The 19,736-nt window shown below is 47.5% G+C and overlaps 1 protein-coding gene across 1 annotated transcript in view; it reads right to left on the bottom strand.

Annotated features, from left to right (window-relative positions):
* Positions 1-14: 14 nt before the first annotated feature.
* Norpa (no receptor potential A) overlaps positions 15-19,736 on the bottom strand; it is a 120,976-nt gene continuing 101,254 nt past the window's right edge. Inside the window, exons 26-29 of the mRNA XM_077694799.1 lie at positions 18,771-19,048; positions 13,470-13,571; positions 12,418-12,562; positions 15-9,389 (exon numbers count right to left, since the gene is read on the bottom strand). Coding sequence (XP_077550925.1) covers positions 9,321-9,389; positions 12,418-12,562; positions 13,470-13,571; positions 18,771-19,048 — 594 coding nt within the window. The 3' untranslated portion in view covers positions 15-9,320. The remainder of the gene's footprint in view (positions 9,390-12,417; positions 12,563-13,469; positions 13,572-18,770; positions 19,049-19,736) is intronic.

Here is a 19,736-nt window from a genome sequence, read left to right as displayed (position 1 = left end):
CGACAGGCAGTGAGTGGTGTTTGAAAACATTGTTAATATATATATATATATATTTACTCCATTCCACAAGAGAGAGAGAGAGCAACTCTATGTACACAAGACAACACAGCAGCAGAGGGCGGGGCTTGGTAGAAGCGGGTACTGTACCACGGAACCTCAAGAGCACACACATGAAGCACCAACTGCAAATTTTCACCTGCCAAATGGACTGTGCGGAAGATATCCTGAAAGACTAGTCTTGTTAACACATGAGTAGCAGCACTACACTACTGTAGGAACTATGAAACAAGTGGGCGTTCCTGGCATGGAAATGGAACGCTGACAGCCCAGCACATCCTCCAAGACTGCCCGCAGGTATCCATCTGTGTTTCTTGACTGTGTAGTCAATTGTGCCATCTTTCTTTTCAACACATACTCAAAAAAAACTTTTGTACCATCTTTCTTTTCAACACATACTCAAAAAAACTTTCACGTTGGACAGCATCTGCAGGTTTTGGTGCATCTACAGGCAGTAGACAAGTCTGAAATCAATTTCTGTTTAATACTGAAGACATCTTTTGCTTGTCTCTCCCTTCATATCATGCCCAAAAACACAAGACTAGGCAGTGTGGAGAACTGCTTTTGCGCCATGTGTCCCGTATTTTGTGCAGTTCATCACATTCCCTGATTCACTGAACCCTTAGCTGGTTTGCAGGGTCGTAGAAGATGTTTTGACACCTAATTGACCGCAGCATTGCATAGCAGAGGAATCTGTTCTATTCTAACAGTTAAGTTTCCAGAGCAAAGGTGCTCAGAACTCACATGAGTCGTTGCGTTTCATCGTACCTGCGTGCAGTCCAGGGTGCGCCACTGAGCTAATGCTAAACGGAAGAATGCTAGGCATTGCACACATCATGCTGTCACACATTCGAAAGGGGGAGAGGTGTGGTGTTCTTTTAAATGCATCGGGTTCCGGGGATTAAGCGCGCCGACGCACTGCGAAAAAGCTGTTCCACCCGCCCCCCGTTGCGCTTGCGTAGCGGTACAAACGCCAACCTGGCTCTGGGACTCCAAAAATACCTCTGCTAAATGCTCGTAGTAGAAAAGATTGATTCCTTCACGGCACTGCAAGGGTGACCTGCTCTGGTACCCCCTCTTCCACAGCCACCCGCTTGGCCGACGAAGCGTTAATTGACGATGATGTCCTTTAACACTGGCTGGCACAGCAAAGATATCGCAAGTCAATTGATCTAAAATAACCTTCCGAACGACTGAAAACACGCAAAGCCCCAACTTGGGAAGTTTTTTGTAAACCTGCAATTGGTTTGGAGACTAGCCAGACTTATCTAGCAAGTTTCTGCTCGAGAGGGGGACTTTGAAGCATCGTATCATAATAAAGTGCGTCTACTTTCAATACGGTGTTAATATGCACAAAGTTTCTCAAATACCCAAGTCGGATTGGGGGTTTCATGCATCGACACTCCAGCCAGACTACGAGGTTTGCCGTGGCAAAGGCTAGGGGTTGTTTTAGATGCTGTAATCGCGACGCACACCCAGTGTTGGTCTTTGACTCCTGTAGAGAGAACACCCCAAAAGCTCGGCGACCGAGACGGTAGCCGGAGAAAAGCCCGAGCAGGCCGCGCTTGCAGCTGTAAAATTTCTCCTCTCTGCGCAGTAGTGGTTCACACTCAGCTCGGTAATGCCCAACTACGGCTATGAAAGCACGCCACTTCCCGGAGAAGACTGTTTCTTGTCCGCAAACTACTACGACTAGCCTGGTCCACAAAGTGTTCGGTACGGTGCCATAGATGACAACATCAGTGCATGGCTCTCGGAGGTCAACCTTCCGAGCCTTAGTTTCCACCATCACAGTATTTTTTTTTTCTCTCTCAAACTTCTGTCGAGGTGTGGGTGAGTGAGAGCTGAAGAAAGTGGGAAGGGTTATTGTCGTGTAGCGCATTCGCTCGTTAGCATTGGTGTGCTGCAATGAAATCTCTGTTTGGCCATCGTGTCGCAACACTGGTGGAAGAAAAATGGCGAGCCCGGTAAACCTGACCAACCACTGTCAGGGTTTCGGGGCTGTACCTCACCATACATTCGCTGTAACAACTCTCCTTCTGAAGCAAACACACACTTGACAGTGTCACAGTGAAATGTCCGTCAAGAGGACAACGGATCATTCCGCAACGCAACCACCGTCACAGTTCTTGAGGACTCGTGCACAAAAGGCCACACCGTGGCCACATTTCCCTCGGCAATGCTTAGATTTTGGTGAGAATTCACAATTGACGTGAATGAACGAAAGCTCTGTTAATCAAGGAAGGTGAGTTAGGAGGTCTCCGACTGGAAGCATGCGCACCCCACGAAACGCATCAGAGTTCCCCGGACACTCAAAACAGTATACAACTGTCGGTGTTTGTTCAGTTAGGCAGCGGTGCGAGACAATGACGCGCTCAGCACGGCTGTGTATGAGGTGGACAAGACAAGCACCAACTGTGCAGCTCCCTTAAACCACAAGGTGGATTACTCGCTATGGCATTGGTAAAAAACAAATGCTTTTCAGGTTTGCCTGCATACGAAACCCAATGACTAGCTAGTTCAGTCATTGAAGCAAGTAGAAAATTAGCGAATGTTTGTTGTCCGCACTTGAGTACATTCGTCCCTGCAGACTAGTTTGTTAAAGCGTGATCACGAAGCCACAAAATTAATTCTCGAGCGAATGGCAGCGAACGTCAGCTGCTGTGCGGTTACTGCACTTGTAGGAATATGACCAAGCAATGCCAAAACGCAGCCAACACTTCTCTCCAAAACAAATTCCTTTACAGACTCTTATTCCAACAACTTTTTCAAATGGAAGCAGACTGGCTGGTTTCTACTGAACAGTCGCACAATGCAGGGGAATTAAAATTTCCTCTGTGAATTCAAAGAGTGGTCTACTCTGATTTTCGTGCTCTGAATTTGTTCTCTTCTGCGTGTGGTCTTTCCATGCCTCGTGACTGCAAGCCGCTCATTTAGTTGAATTTAAGCCAACACACGCACAACAAATTCAGCTGATGCTGTTCTTTTACCATTTGCGGATATCTGTGCTAAATAGGGAACTTTTTGTGTCTTTCAACCGCTTTGTGTCTTTCAAAAAATATGCTAAAGCTTTCAGATTTCCTTTTTCTCCCATTTACAAAAAAAAAAAAAACTGCAGTAGTTGGAGCTCCTATGTACTAGCTTGTTCGTTAACTCCTGCATACTTAAACCGTGTCACTGCGGAACATTAGAAAGAGTAAACAACTGCGGAAATTACAACCTATCTGACAGAAATTTCCGACACTTACACTCGGTTGTTAACGCTGCAATGAGTTTGATGTTTGTGTCACCTGGTTAACATTCCCTCGTGTTTATTAACCTGCTCGAACCCACTTAAATTAATTGGCTCTAAACTTGTGAAATGTCCTCCGTTCTCTGCAATGCTCCCTGGAAATTCAGTTGTTTTTTTTCCTTTTTGTTCAAACTAAACCTAAATTTTTGAAGTTGGGAACTCGCAAAACAGCGTTTAAACTGTGTATAAAAAGCAGTCTAGCATTTTGGACAGCAATAACTGCTCATTTAAGCTTTTCATCAACCCCTCTTGTTGCTTCTGTGCTTATATACAACAGTGAGAGCACCTTCTACGAAACAGTCGCGCAACTGTCTCAAAATAAATTGCAATCGTGCACCGGTGTTTTCGAAATGTATCTGCGCCTAGCCGCTGCCGCTATCTCGACTGGGAAATAAAACGACCGGGTGATTGTCGCTAGGCTTTTGTTCATTCTCCTAAAGTTGGCACATTTTAGCAGATGTGTGACCAGCACATATGAAATACAGCCCCAAACATTTTTTGCTACGTCGCCAGACTTCACTTCTGTTGCAGCTGGCTCAACCATCCACGAGACTTCAAGTTAAAGCAAAATGCTACTTTGATATTACGATTCGCTTTACCAGTGCATTCAACCAAGCCTTAGTCTTGTGGGTTTCTGTAGGCAAATGTTGCTTCTACAGAATCCATTGCGCATTTTGATAGATTAGAAAAAAAAACATCATTAGAGCTTCAGGAAAATGAAAATGATAAATACCTAACACTTCTGGTAAATGTGGCTGTTTATACGAACAACAAACTGTTGGGTACACAGCACTAAAAGGAAAAGTCATTAAACCACCGTGTTCAGTTACAGTTAAGCTCAGGGTCTCACCAGAGAGGGGCCTTGTGTTCTTAGCTCTCCCATGACCTTTCAAAACCTCGCACTTTCTTCCAGGTTTCATGTACGCTAAAACTTGTCATGTCTCACGGCGACCTTGTTGCATCCAAAAGTGTTAATCTTGCCGCAGTCAACCTATCAAAACTTCATTCTTGTCTTCAACGTATCAACGACTGCACTACAACTGAGGAGCACTAGATCCACTGTTAAATATCAGGCAGATTACAATAGTCCACGATGTCACAGGCCACTTAGCAGAAAAACCACTACGAAGCGCATGAAAAAGGAATAGCAAAGGTTTTGAAGCAACCCCACACAAGTGAATGTCACACGTGAACACACAACAATCTAGCACTTTTTACAAGCCTGGCGAAAGAAAAACGCACTGCGGCAGCAGCAGCACACGTCACAACTTCCAAGTTAGTCGTACATGCGGCAGAATACACCCGTTTTGGTTAGTAATCTGTGCAAAACACATGCTTGCAGTGCTCAAACCAGGGTTCTTCGAAAAAAATTCAGAAAAAAAAAAGTGAAAGTCTGTTACTTTAACAACGTACTCTTTATTAAGTACTCTCAAATAAATAGTACTCTAAAGTGAACTCTCCTCCCTGGCACGTAGTACAAGTCTCTACATTAGCCTTTGGGTGCAGCATGTGCCTAGTATATTATACATTGCAGTAATACACTTCAGTAGCGACCTTGCAGTCGTCAGGTTTGCAGGCCAGAGGATGACTAACGTCAGCAACAGCATCCCCGAAACCGCTCGCATGGAAGATTGTCCACAGTTCTGTACTTAGCCCGCACCTATGTCAGTGTCTCGAAGCACGCTCAGAGGCAATTGTGTACCTCTTGGACAGACTAGACTCTTGGAAACGGTGCAATCATTGACGAACATAGTCGATCCCTGAACCGGGGAAGAATACTTGCTTGAGATCATGGCTTTTCCGCTGGCTCAAATCTAGCACAGGGTGTTCACGACTGTTCAAGACTCATACGAGAGCACCTGTTACGATTTACTACTATTGTAGCCCGTTCTCGCTGAAAGGGTGTTGTTGAAAGGAACTGAAAGCAACTGCCGAGCTAAAACACGTAAATATGCACGTAAAAATAAGTAATGACGAAAAATAATGCAATTATCTCACAGGTAGAGAGATCGGGATCAAGAAAACGCTAAACGTTTCAATTCGTCCATTTTTTTTTTGCTGTACATTAACACCCTCTCAAATTAAAATTATCAATTCCATGCGGTCGAGTTGTTATGAATAATTTTGCAATTGTTTCGCAGATGATAACCAAGAAGCCACCACTACCAAGCGTAGGCTACAGATAAAGTTTTGCTTTAATACAGAACCCCTTTGCTAGATTCGAGAGCAGACTAGCCAGACCCCTGGACGACAGGTCAAGTGCAGCAGACTTTGAGAAGCGGTCTGGAGTCGAGCAATTAAAGAAGCCCTGCACCACAGAATGCTAATAAGCTCGGCAAAGAGAGCACCCTTTTCTGCTAAAGCGTCTAAAAAGCAGTAAACGGCAATAAGGAAAATTACCCGTTACGGTTCGTGCCTGGCTAAACAATGTGCTCTTATCTGGTATGCTGTAAAAGCTAAATAGGAATCGACGTTTCTCGATCGACGTCGACAAGCAGCAAAGCTTGTTCTGCACCACTTGAAACAATAATAGTACCCGTCTTCGGGACTTTGTCAAACTACCTACACTGTCTTCCGTGCTTGAAAACGTGGGAAATTTTTTTTCTTCTTCTTCAAAAGTGTCAGTGCAGCTTTAGCAAACGATATCACACATGAAAAAAGTTGGCCACGATTAAACTGGCGCCCCAACTTAGGAAAATAATAACGCGCAAACGGACAGGCAGAATAGGAAAGTCATTGTGTTGTGCCTCTTCCATTTTTTCCTGTCCATTTGAGTGCTGTTACTTTCCTAACATGACATGCCAACTCCCACGTTTTCCAGTTTTGGCACAACCAAGTCACAAATTACCCGAACAGCAGGTTCGAACAATAAACAGCAGTTTGGACAAGTTCGAGCGAAAAAAAGCAGTTCTGTTTCCCAAATAAAACAAAAAAGGTCTCAGAGATTCCGCTAGCTTATCTATATGAATTTAATTTCACCCTGACAACTCATTGGTTCATTCTGATCCGAGTGAGCCAATTCATCGAACACCTAAAATGTACAATTTTAAATCACTAACTTAGCTGCGATTTAGTCTGGACTAAAAGGAGTCTAACATTGCCTCTCAATCTTGTTAGATCAAGGCATGCTAACGAACACACTGACTGACTTGAAGATAATCACATAAAATCATGTCTTCACCTTTTGCCTGTGTCTATTCCAACAAATCCTTGATTTCCCCCACACGTATCCAATACTGAACGGCTCAGAAGTGCAACAAGCTGCCTGGCTTGGCTACATTTGGCTTGGTATCAATGAGTGGTACAAGCCAACAGCGCACTGTCTAACATGACTACTCGAAAGCTCAAGTATGCTTCGGCGTACAAATAGCACTAAAATAATAAAAAAAAACAACAAAGACTGAAAAGCACGGAGCGCATGGAACAAATCATGCCGACGTCAAACTGACCACAGTGAAATTAGAAGCGGAACCACTGTAAGGTTTACAGAATTTCCAAGTTATAGGAATTCGGTACGGGCTAGACTGGTAACCATGTATTAACTGAACACTTAGTAAATGCAGCAAAACCATGTCAACACTTCCTTGTTCTAACCAAACATTACTGATGCAAGAATTAGTACCCCGAATAAGATACGATCCCACTAACACTGATTTAGCTGCACTGTAGGTAGCTCTGCTTTCAATCAGTGCTTCAACAGGCATGCAGGGTAAGCTTATCAACATTTTAAACCTACTAATTAGAGAACTACGTACATCTCCCAATGGGCATCTCTGTAGGAGGACTGTGAAAATTAAAAAAAAAAAAAAGACAGAAAAGATTGGCGTCACGTCGGGACCCAGAGTCAAGCCTTAGTGCGAAAGCAGCTCCATCAACGCAACTGAATCGCGAGCAAAAAACGCTCCATGCAGTTCAGCCTCCAAAAGCACCTGAATTACAAAATGCTTTGCCTAACAAGTGAGATACAAATGCAAGCTCAAACGACTGTGCGAACAAAGGCCACTGCTCTGCAAATGTGCTGTCTTAAACGTGATGGCATCAAGGCGTACTTATCTGGCACGAGCGGCTTCTAAAGAAAGCGAACGCACGCTGCAATTAACCCAAAGAATGTAGCTACGTGCGTTTGTAGGCTGTCGGGTGTGCTCAACATCAACCGGGCGGAGACGGACAAAGACTGAATGACTAGAACAGAACTTCTTCAACAACAGGTAAGGCAAGCACCTCCGAAAACAAGTGCCGTCTGCAGATTTTGGACAACTCGAAATTAACGGGATTGGGTCGTCGAACGAACGCAGCTGGCCTCCAAACGTCACTCGTCTATTTACAGGGGGGTCAAAAAAAAAACAACAGAACACAACGACCAACAACGTCTCGCTATAAAACAGTCCGTTACACAAGTCGGGGAACAACATGAAGAGAAAGAGAAGTGCCTATAGCATCATAACATTCCTCGTGCAAGCCTCGAAGTGTGGTCTATCGTGTATATGATGCGTGGCTTCAGTACTGTGCCGTTTTATCACCGCAACAGGCGCTGGAAGCGACGAACACGCAATCAACCAATCACTGGCAAGTCCAAGACCTCGTGACGAGGCTTGCATCAACCGTCCTTTTGCCTAAACAACTTCTTGCACATGAAACCATCCAAACAAAATGTCAGTGCTATCAAAAGCAAGTGTTATGTTCTCAGTGCAATAGCACCGGGTCGATTATTAGACTAGACATGCCATAACCTCGACACTCACGACCTCAGGATATTCTAACTGACGTGTGCGTCACGGGAATTACAATAACGGCAATTCTTCCTGGAACGATGCCAAGGCGTCAAGATAAAAGAAACGACGGAAGGTGAATAAGAAATTTCACACGTAAAAAGTGGGGCGAAAATTGGGCACATTTCCTGGGGTTTCGCAGCGCTGAAATAAATGCAGATTTGGCTTCAAAACAGGGAAACACAAACAGCGTGCGAGGCAAGACTAAAATATAAAGAAAAAAAAAACAACCTTTGCAAATCGCTCGTCTCATCGAAGGCCTCCCTCGTCAATTTGTAAGTGCTACGTTTATGATGGCTGACATAATTCACGACATAACGCCACGCTGTTACGTAATTTCTAGCACGCCGCTTTAACTAATTTGGTGCACGCATTAGTAACGATGCAAAAATACAAAAAAGCGTGCTGAAGTTGCGTACCGTCAAGGAACCGAATTTTGAAAAACCGTTCGACCGGATTAAAGTCGACAAAAATTCTGATGGCCGTTAACCAGTGGCTGTGCCATCTCCGGCAGTCAGGACAAGCGTGGAATCGAGCGCCACGTCGCAAACCACAATTTCAAAATAAATTAGCGCATTACACTTTCAAACAAGTACCCGAGGCGGGCAGTGAAACAGTCAGACAACCGACAAAGATGCACCTGATTGCGAACCCACATCCCACACTGCCAGCATGCCGGGCCTCCAATGCCTAAGGCTAATCCAGGACTGTGACACTCTGTCACATTCACACCTAACAAGCCTGTCGGCCTAGTCGGATATTTACAAGACACCCCGGGTGCGAGGGTGCGTTCGAGCTTAAGCAACCTTACATTAGCGTCTTCCTCCCATCCACGTAACTCCTGACATAAAACAGGTTCGTCGTGGAAAAAAAGCATTTCACGTGTCAACGTAGTAGTGTCATGCGGGTAGAAAAGATCAGCGCATCGCCCTCTCTTTCACGAGAGCCGTGTCTTTTTCCTCTCTCTATCTATCCGAGGTGGTTTGTGCAACGATTTACAAGAATAGAGCGCGCCATTTCTCCGACGGCACGGGTCGACGCGAGCAGGCAGCAGAGAGCGCGACCGCGGGGAAGACGAAACCTCTTTGCAGCTTTCGAGGCCTTCTCCCTCTTTTTGGCACCGTGCTTGGGAGAGGGAAGGTGGCCCCTGGTGGGTGGGGTGGCCGCTCCCACCGTGGTGCCGGGTGGCGGAAGTGTCTTCCTTAGACGAAGCACTCCAGCTTGGCACAGAGCTTGTACTCGAGCTCAGCCGTGTTGTACAGCTCCAGGCCCTGACGAGAGGAGAGGGAGGAGCACAAGCTCCGCTTATCCACTGCACTCTGATATAGGAACCGGGGTCAACTATCATCATCATCATCATCATCACCATCACCACAGCGTTGTTTGAAACACAGCCAGAGTGGTCCTGATGCTCCCTCCATCTGCATGCCCTGTTAACTGGGCACTTGCAACGGCCGTTAACGCGAACGAACGTTGAATGCTGTAATAGCCGTGGAAACTAAACGGTGGTGGCTGTGCTCGGTTCAATTCCATTGGGATGCTTCATCCCGCTACTCTTACGATGTCACCTCGCAAATTCAAAAACACAATTTTTCTCTAATTCGTTTTTGCGCTCCATGTAGCACGGTGTTAAGTCTTACTGCTTGCAACAATTTTTTTTGTAACAGTACTGCGGAACCGCATTTAGCCGATCCAATCCAATCCAGGGCACTGGACTGCATCGTGTTGGGTTTCCAACGGTGCTCGCATTGCCGTGTAACCGCGCCTAACAGCCGTTCAAGCCAACTGCCAATTTCCTTAACGGCCGTTGCGTGCGCCTGAGTAACAGCGGCATAACAGTCACTCTAGTAGCTGCCAAGTCACCAGTTACAATACAGATAACAATCTCCAATTGAACCCCAGTATAAAGATTCAATGAATAGAATAAACAAGTCATAATTGGCTTGAAAGTCCCGCTAGAAGGCTAAATATTCAGGCACTACTGCCGATGCCTGGCACATGGCGTAAAAGAATGCACAAAAAGGTGAGAGCCCCTCAGCAGTAGAAAGGGCTCTCTGAGATCTCACCACTGCTACTTCAGTGCACACTACGATGGTCAAAATAGAGCGAACTTCGAAGCGGCAGCCAAGAATTGCCCTGGGATCACATAAAATCGACACGCCATGCACTCCTTCACGCCAAAGTCTGCTCGAAAGACGGCTATGTGAGTGGAATAAAGCAGGCGCACGCTGCGTAAACAAGTAATGCCAATATTGCATGAGGGAGCACCACGCGCTGAGTAGCTATTTTGCCACATCTAGGGCAGAATATTTGCAATAAATGTCTGCTATGGCTTTAACGAACTACTGGTAACTTTTAACAAACAAATTCCCGTGCCTCCTTGATTTCACTGTAACAAGATTTAACTAATGCTGCGAGGTCACTGCGGTCCACTGCCCACAAAATCAAGCTTGCTCTTTGGATGATGCCAGAGTTTTCAAATGCTTACTCCTTCACTACGGGCATGGCTGACAGCCTTGTGTGTCACGTGAGTGCCACGGATCGAACAAGAGAACACCTCTTGTGTCACCGTCGCCAGTTCGCAACGGAGGGGCAGCAGCAGCCAACCGCAGCCCTTAAAGCTCCGCAAACAGCCGTTCACTGAGCGGACTGTTTTGTGCCAGTCACAGGCGTTGCCCCCGTCGCAGTCCCAAGAGGCCACAAAAACCTCACTAGGTTTTTAAAGGCTTGTCTGAGCGATTGCACAGACACCGTGTCTCCCACCTTTCAAAGGCCCCCTTGGTCAGTTTTACCTGTTACGTCTTAGGCATTCTTGTCGTCCTTGCTTTTGTCCTGGTACTCTTTTCATTACTCTTTATTTACTCTTCTCTTTACTCTATCTCTTCTTTACTCTTTATTTACTCCTTCTTTACTCTTCTCTTTACTCTTTCTTTTCTCTCTGCTCAAGCTCCACTCCCCACCATTTCGTAGTACACCCTTTCTTTCTCTTTCCCAGTCCCCATGTGTAGGGTAGCCAACCGGAGTCTGCTCTGGTCCAATTAACCTCCCAGCCTTTCCTTGCTTCACAGAGGATTAAATACAAACTGCAAACGAATCAGTGCTCATCAGAGGTGAGCGAATATTCGAAACTTTGGAATATAGAAGCGAATAACACGGTATTCGATACGGCATTGAATGAAATGGCACTATTAAATAAATTTGAATTTCAAATAAATTTCCCATGTAGCTTAGAGCTTGGAAATGTGAATAGGTGGTTGTTTCACTAAACTAAGACACGCGAACGTTGAAAGCGAGAGATTCCCCATAAAAAGGCAATCAAAAACATTCTTTCCAACGGGTTGTAGCTAGTGGGGCACTGAATAAATCACACCCTGCACACCTAACACCAGTGCTTTTTGGGGAAGGCTTCTCACCTCCTTCGCCAAAGGGCCAACTCTGGCTTCCTGCTTCTTTTTTGGTCACACTGGCACTTAAGCTGCCCTGGTGCACTCTCTCTAGGCAAGAGGGCCCGGCTACTTACTGTCATAGCCACTGTTGTGCTGGCTTTTCATGTCAAGTGACTCCAAAGTGTATCTCTCTTTTTTCACCACAATTTGCTCCTTGTGAAAGACGTAATCTTGTCAGCTTTGTACTCCTGAGAAGCGTGATACAGCTTTCTTAAAGGACAGTATCACATCATGTCAGCCCATTTGAGTCCCACTATGCAGAGACCAATAACGATCTTATAATGCCCCACTGCATTCTATTCGTGTCAAACGTTTCCCTGAGTGCTGTCACAAGAGACATCAACAAAAACAAATTGTTATTTGGCAACGCAGGAAATGCTGTCGTTCAAATGCCGCAGAGAATCCCACACTCACCTGAGTGCCACTTGGTGCCTCTTGTAAACTGACCACTTTTTGCTAGACTCCTAAAGCTGTAAACGCTTGTAAGAACTGGCATAGAAATTTCAACATGGCAATGCACCCTTTTTTTCTTCTTTTTCCCAAGTTTCAACGTTATTCTTTTTGGTTGAAATTTGTGACTTACACATTTACAATGCTTTTTAAGGCCAAACAACTAGCAATTTACAGTTCACACATCATCATCACCACCATGATCATCACCATGAAGGCCTCTCCCAGGCGGGCTTTCCTAGTCCATTCAATGTCCCCAAACTTTCGCTCTCCAAATTTTTGCTCTACAGCATTAGCCTTTGATGTGAGTGTGTTACCCAATCCATAACCGGCCACTCACTGGCTGAGCCCCGGCCAGCAAAGAGCGGCCGGTGCTCGGCGACCAAAGGGGGAGCGCACTCACGTGGTCGATCTCCCTCTGCAGGTCGTGCAGCTGCTTCTCGTGGATCTTCTTGAGGCGCTCGCGCTCCTTGCTCTGCTTCAGGGCCGCCGACTTGCGCTCCTCGATGAACTTCTTGGTGTTGTTGCTGTTCTTCTCCCGGAGGCGCCTAGGGAGGGAGGAGGGAGAGTTAGTTTGCGTCCAGCATCCCTGGGCAAGCAACAAATTGCAGTGGAAAAACAATACCATAGTTACAAACAGGGTAACGGTGAATCGAATTGAACAGGCAATTGAGTAAATTTGGGTCTGGGAATGCGAGTCCAGCTCATTAAAGCTGCCCCTGGTGAGTGCACTGTGGCCTGTGATTGGTTGATTGATTGTGGTTTAACGCGCCGACGCAATGTAGGCGATGAGGGGCGCCGTAGTGGAGGACTACGGATTGATTTTGACTACCAGGGGATGTTTAACGTGCACCAAAATCTCGTACACACGGGCGATTTTGCTTTGCACCTCCATCAACTGTGGCCTGCGACGACTCAAAAAGATGCGTTGGAGGCACGTGCTGAAGCCTACGTGAGCAAGTTGAGTCCGCCAATTACAGAAGTAGCGCTTAGGTGAGCAGGAAAATATGTCCCCGCTGAATGCTGCTTTGCTTGGTAGTGCAAACACGGGTGTGTTCCGTTCATGGTAATGGAGAGAAGAGGAAAAAGAGGCAAGGAAAGAAGAGGGTGAGGGTAATAATAATAAGAGAACGTGTTGGGCAATTAGGCAGCAACGTATTCACCACATCGTAAGGAGCGCTTTGGTGGCCTCGTAATTTTGCGCGCTTGCTCCCATTCCGTTGCGCAAGCAAGGAGCCATGTTTTCCTGCTACTCTGTTAGATTTTACGAAGCCAGATTTTCAACTTCTCAATGTAACGAGCGAATTTAGATTTCCACCGAAGTGGCCCATAGGCTTATTTATCGCTTTTCGATTGAAGGAGCTTCCAATTTAATAACGAGCTAATTTGGACGTCCCGGTGGTTGAAGTCGATGCGGAGGACAGGCTCTCAACTGGGCGTGCAAGAAGCACCCACCTCTCGCGCTCCGCCTTGTTCCGGAGCGTCTTGTCGCTGGACACCTCCCGGGCCGTCTCCACAGACACCTTGGCCTGCTTGGCCTTCATCTCCTTGTTCTCCCTGGGCGAGGGGGAGGGGGAGGAGGGGATCACGCTTTTCTCTGGCACTGCTGCGAGCACAGCCTATACACCACGCTCGGCAAAGGCTTTGAAAAGGATGGGAAAAAGAGAGAGGACACACCACTCTGTGCTGTGTGGTGCCTTCTTCCTCTTTTTCCCATTCTTTCCAGTGTATTTAGGATCGGGGACAGGCTAGCTTCAAGTAAGAGCAGTAAGTAATCCTCATTATCATCATCATCTGCCTGCAGCATTGCAGGGCCGTGCAAGGGAAAAAAGGTCTGATATGTATTACCCGAAGAAACGCTTAAGAGGGCACACTGGTCTTAGAAACTGGAAACAATGGGGGAAAAAAAACTAATCAACAAAAAATTACCAGCAAGGAATAAATAGATACCAGAAGTTGTGGAGAATGAAATGTGGGAAGCAGTGTTTTTTTTTTATTTTTCAATCACATACATGTTTACACCAACTCTAACTTCTAGGTTTGAACTACTCCTGCTAACCAATTAAAAATAACGCTAATTAAAGAACTACTGAAACATAAAATGAAAGATCTGCTTCCCATCATGGATAGTTTACACATTCATTTTCCTGCTTAAAAAACATTTTTTTTTTCTAGCTGAACTACGTGCTGAGGTATACAGAATTTCCTCTACAACAAAAATATGCATTCTGAAAAAATGGCAAAACACACCGGTGCTGTTCAATGCAAACAGTGAAAGGCAGAGTACATTTTTGGAGCGAAATGTCTATCTAGTAGGCCCCAACAGCATAGCCATCTTGACTGCTCCCATTACCCAGGCGACTCTTTTTGAGGGTCCGCTGCACATTTTCTGTGGATGTCTGCCTGCAGGAAGAATCCTTGGTTTGCTGGCAGTGCTTTTCAGCCATGCATGTGCTGCTCAGTACGCCAGCGGTCGTGTTCAGTTGCTGAAGAATCTTTGACGATCGCCAACTGGCTTCCAGCATTGAACCATGTCACGGCGTGAGTGAGTGCAGCTTCCACACTGTGCCATGATGCATGGCGCTGCTTGGGAGCCGGTGACCAAATTACCGAGTGCAGACTTTCGTTGCTGTTCTGCGTCTTGCCTCGCTGGCATCGCTTAAGCAGCTTGTGGTCCGCCAGCCGTTCGTACACTGGAAGTAAGGCCTCGCAGACATTGGGGGGGGGGGGGGGGGGGGGAGTGCAGGTTGTAGTGGCGCTTGGGGGCGTCCTGGTGGCACCACGAGTCAGGACCAGTAGGGCACAGTCCGTGATTTTACACGGCATCATTGGACATCACGTGGCCTGCCATCGCAGCCTTGTGCAAGGCAGGCACGTCTCCTTTGTGCGACTTGAGAGGCCACCCATCATACGAGGTCAGTTTTTTAGGTTGTCAGCCAGCCGCCCCCTGCCCCTGAGGCTCTCAGGGCCAGCTGGCCTCTGCTTTGGGAGGTTGCGCAGTTAGTTGCGTGCCCATCCTCTTCTGCACCTGGTTGACGCACTCCTCTTTGAGGATCATAATGAAACCGTAAGCATTTGCATCTCTCAAAGCAGGGTAGGTGCGGCAGTCACCACCTCAAACCACTGTGGTGTACCTCAGCTCATGAAGCTCCCACGACCTCTGAAACAGAATGAGGGTAGCCTCCACTTCCAGCTCCCCAGCTTTTGTGGCGGTGTTTTTCTGGCGGAGGAGGTTTACTTTCCACTTTTCGTAGGAAGGGTCACTCTTTTTGGGCGCCCGCTCGCAGCCGGCACAAAAATTGGAGAGCACGACATAATCGAGCACAAACCCCGTGGACAACTTGATCACTGTGCCGACTCAGATGTGCGATGAGTGTTCCCTCGTCATCCAGGAGCCATCGCCCGACGCAGCGATGTTGCCCGGGTTCACAAGGTCAAGCCCTGCGTACAGTTGCCGAACTGATCGTACGCATTCTGTAGTCACCTTCTGCGATGCACGAACAGCTGCGGGCGTCAGTTTAGTCTCCACGTGGCTCTGCCACATTTTGTTGTGCAGGCCGCGTGCAGAAATGTTAACCAACGGAAAGACATTGTTAAATGCCATTTGCTGCTTTCCAGTCGACTGCATAGCGCGTGCACCCACAACATTGATGGCAAACGACTTCACCTTGCTCTCGCTGTCAATGCATGGTGAGCTCCACACCGCCAACACACCGCTGGAGTTTGCACACTTGAGCACTAGCTTTACAGCAAGGCCATACTCCCTGTCCTCCTTGCCAATGTTCACATCACCAGAGCACAACTTTCATTTCACCGTGCCCATCAGTTCGTTCAGCTGGGCCAAACTGACAATCACAAACCTCGTTTCGTCCAGTGGCGTGGCTGTGGCATTGCCAACATCCCCCAGCAGACTGCACTTGCGTTGTGTAGCTCTAGTTGAAGCCAGCTCGTGCAACTTGTTTTCCATGTTGCGACATACCTCTGCCACTTGTGACGGGTGCAGCATTGCTGTACAACACCTAAAAAAACACCTGCGGCTGCTGCAGTGTTATGTTGAGTGGGCAGTGGAGCTGCAAGGCCTCTGTTATCAAGTGCGTCGCCGCTAGCCACAGAAGGTCAGTCACTCTCTCCTTCATTCCTCCTCGCTGGTGCAGAACGGCCTCTGAGAATCTCGAGGTTGGACTTCTTTCTCTCTCTGCCGTCCTGATTCTTCACAAGGAATTTCGTTCCATCTTTCCACACTGCGCACACTCATATGTCGTAGCCAGAGTCAGAGCAATATAACACCTCACTGCGCCTACAACAACGTGGAGCAGACAACAGGCGCCACTTTCGGGCAATCGCATCGTGCTGTCTAGTCACGTGCGCTCGCCCGCGAATAGGAACTCGCATTTTCGCTTTTTTTTGACGCGTGTTTCCTACTCTACCACCGAGCCGGCAGGGACGGCAGTGGCGGAAAATCAAAGACTCAAGTCTGCTCTTTCAAATGAGATCGAGACGACTGCGATGCCGCCCATTGCGCAGAAGTGAGGAATTATAGAAAAATTGCCATTTTGGCATCGGACTCTCAAGGAATCAGCCCTGTACGGCTTTTATAAGTAGCTGTTACTGCTCGAGCACCAACTTTTCAGAGGAAAAACTCGGCAAACCGAGAGAAAAAGACCTCTACATTTCAAAAATGATGCTTAATAAAAGTGCACTTTTTGGCACGTTTTCGGTCCCAAACACACGTGTTCCTCCTTGTGAACCGAGTGCATCGTCTTGTTCACTACCTTCGCACATCACATCAGCCTAGAGCTATTTTTTTTATTTCCTTATCCACAGTTTATCATGAACGGTGAGAAGAAACGTGACTTTTGTCGCCGCAAGTCTTCATGCCCGAACGAGGGAAAGCACAAGCAAGGATTGCGACAACCACAGCCAACGCCGACACGACCGGCACAGCGAGGCCTAACGGCGACCCCCCTTCAAGCATTGCTCGCACAGCTCAACCAGGCGGGGCTGATTTTATCAGCAATGCTATCGGCTTTGTAAGCGCATTGGAGAAGAAGCTGGCAGCCTTCCAAGGCAGAGAGGCAGCCGGAAACAGGAGCGGTGCAAGCGCACCTTTCTGCTTAGTCGACGCTCTGACTCAACTTGTGAGCCGCGCTGCCGCATGTGCAATGTGCGGGAAGTGTGAACCCGTTGTAGTTGAGGTCACGAACAAATGGAAGGGCCTCGCAACGGTACTGGAACTCGAGTGCAATAACGGGGGTGCCCTGCGGGAGTGATTTCTTCTGTTTACCTGTCGCACCACGCTGCCGCCATCGGCCGCGACCTGGAACTCTGCAGTGGAAGTGCCCGTGATAGTTTTGCCATCAAGGTGAAAGCGGTACTCGCTGCACGCGCGGTAGGCATCGGACACGATCACCTGTCCAGGTTTTGGACCTTTCTCCAAGAACTGGGAATCTTCCCGTCAGCGCAACTGGTCAGACTAAGCAGTCCAAGTGATCAGCGGAGGTTCAGACAGATGTCTGCCAAGCATCGCTAAGGCTAGATCCCATCGCCACATTCTTGTGAAGCGTGTCCGTACCGAGGACTCCACCCGCTAAAATCGTGAGGGCGCAACTTTTGCGGCAGGAGAGTTCTAGCTGTACGACCTCAATGTGGACATTTCGGACTGTATCCCCACCAAGTTACATGCTGTTTCAGAAAAAATTGAACTTACGACTCCGTTTTTCTCAGTTTGGCGTTTTTGTCTGTTTTCTGAGTTTGTGCTTGCTATTTTTTCCACCCACTTAGAGTTGTCGTATTGCATTTAAATTTTGCACATACGTTCATTATAACACGCAGCGTATAAATTTTGTCCGTTATGCAATTCGTGTTTCTAGATATTTCCGATGGTCATAACAGAACAATATACAAAGCAAATAAGAAAAGCACACTACCAGTGAACTTTTTTTCCTGGTGAAGAAAGTGGATATAAAGATTTTTCAGGTAAATTTGTGCACTCTGCAGTTTATTAAAAACCACTTAGGCTATTTTAAAACTTTCAGTAAAAACGTTTCCTATAAAAAATAGTGTGCACAAGAAAACGATTTTTCTGCCCGTCATGCTGCGTAAAATTTCACCCGTAGCAGCTATTTGGAATCTGACTGCATATATGACAGGAGGAGCTCAATCTTTACAAGCTGCGAAAATTTCAGCCTCCTAACTTCATTATTAAAAAAAAAATTGTTTCCCTTAAACACTTTCGAGGAACAACACGAGTGTCGGTTTTCAACAACACTGGCTGAAACTGAGCACTTGTGCTGTCCTGTTCTATCTTTTAAAGTGAAGTTTTCTATGCGCCACTGATGACGTCCAATGTCGTGCCAAAACGCACAGCAGGAAATCCAACTTTACCTGATGATGATGATGATTTTCGGTGAAGTGGAAGAGAACAAACGCTTCCCGTGGTCGGAATTGAACCCGGGTCTCTCGCATTAAGAAGTCAACGTCTATCCGACTGTGCCATCCCTACTCAGTCTTACCAATTTGGATGTAAAGCGACACTTTCCTCGTCTCACTGATGACGACTGGCACGTCAGCAAAACTCTGCGAACACCTAAAACACCAACGGCAGCGAACGGATCCTTCATGAGAAATCTGTTTCAACCACTGTTGTCATTAGATGAAGTTGTGTTTGATTTCAACCGCTGCAAACTTTTGCCCTGCGTGTACCCGCCGAACGTACCTGCCGTACCTGCACCCGTGGAACACGCCCCCCGCACGCACCTGTCGAACTTGGCGTCCAGCTGCTTCATCTGCTGCGCCTGCGCCTTGAGCATGAGTGCGCGCAGGAGGAGTCCCTGCTGCGAGAGCTGCGCCCGCAGGAGCTCCCACTCCTGGCTGCGCTGCGAGGCCAGCAGGGAGGACCACTGGTGCATCTGGTGCACCACCAGGGAGCGCACCGCGCAGTCCTCGCCCGCACCCGTCCCGACCCCATCCGCACTGGCGTCGCCCCCACCGCGGGGCAGGAGCTTCTCCACCGCCAGGCACTGCTGCTTCTGCATCTGCGGACGCCAATGCACACGCACACGGACGTCGGCGTGGGTAGGGGCACGTGAGAGCAGCTACCGCATTTACTCGGATAAAATGTGCGCCTGATTCTCGCGACCACGGGAAAGAAAAGGCACTCAAGTTTGTTTGTGTTTATGGCTGCATGAACTTGGCTCTCACTCTTACTGTCGCACTACAAACAGCTAGCCTCCTGTTTAGCTCAGTCAACAGAGCAACTGCCCCGGATAGGCGGTGATCGCGGGTTTGAGTCCTGGGCCAGGGTGAATTTTTTTTTCAACTCCAAAATACCCAAGAAAGCTGTATAGTGTTCCCTTGACCCCTACATTTGAGGTGAGTGTCAAATTTTCCTTCATAGAAGCTTACTCCATTTCGTCCATCAGGTGCTGCTACCCTCTTCAACGTTGGAGCTATGAAGCTGTCGCCCGCGTTCGTTTCCCTCGGGATGCTATCTGGTCACTCGCTCGTGCCAGCCGCAATGGGCCATTTCTCGTCCAAAATACATTCTTGCTCCATGACCTGGGTATTTCCCCTAAATTGGTCAATTAACAAGGTGCTTCTTCCCTGCGGTTCTTTGAAGTTTGGCCACCATTACGATGCACACCTGGTGGGGATCGGGGTTCTTCAGTATATACCAGTTGCAAAGCTCCGCTTCAGGATGCGGACCGCGTGCGCCCCCTGCGA

This window comes from Haemaphysalis longicornis, unplaced genomic scaffold (genome assembly GCF_048455015.1).
Source record: "Haemaphysalis longicornis isolate Haplotype H1 unplaced genomic scaffold, Haemaphysalis longicornis Haplotype H1 scaffold_13, whole genome shotgun sequence".
In the NCBI taxonomy this organism is placed as follows: Eukaryota; Metazoa; Arthropoda; class Arachnida; order Ixodida; family Ixodidae; genus Haemaphysalis; species Haemaphysalis longicornis.
The sequence above is the reverse complement of the archived record's forward strand: the minus strand, read 5'-3'. Positions and strand labels throughout refer to the sequence as shown.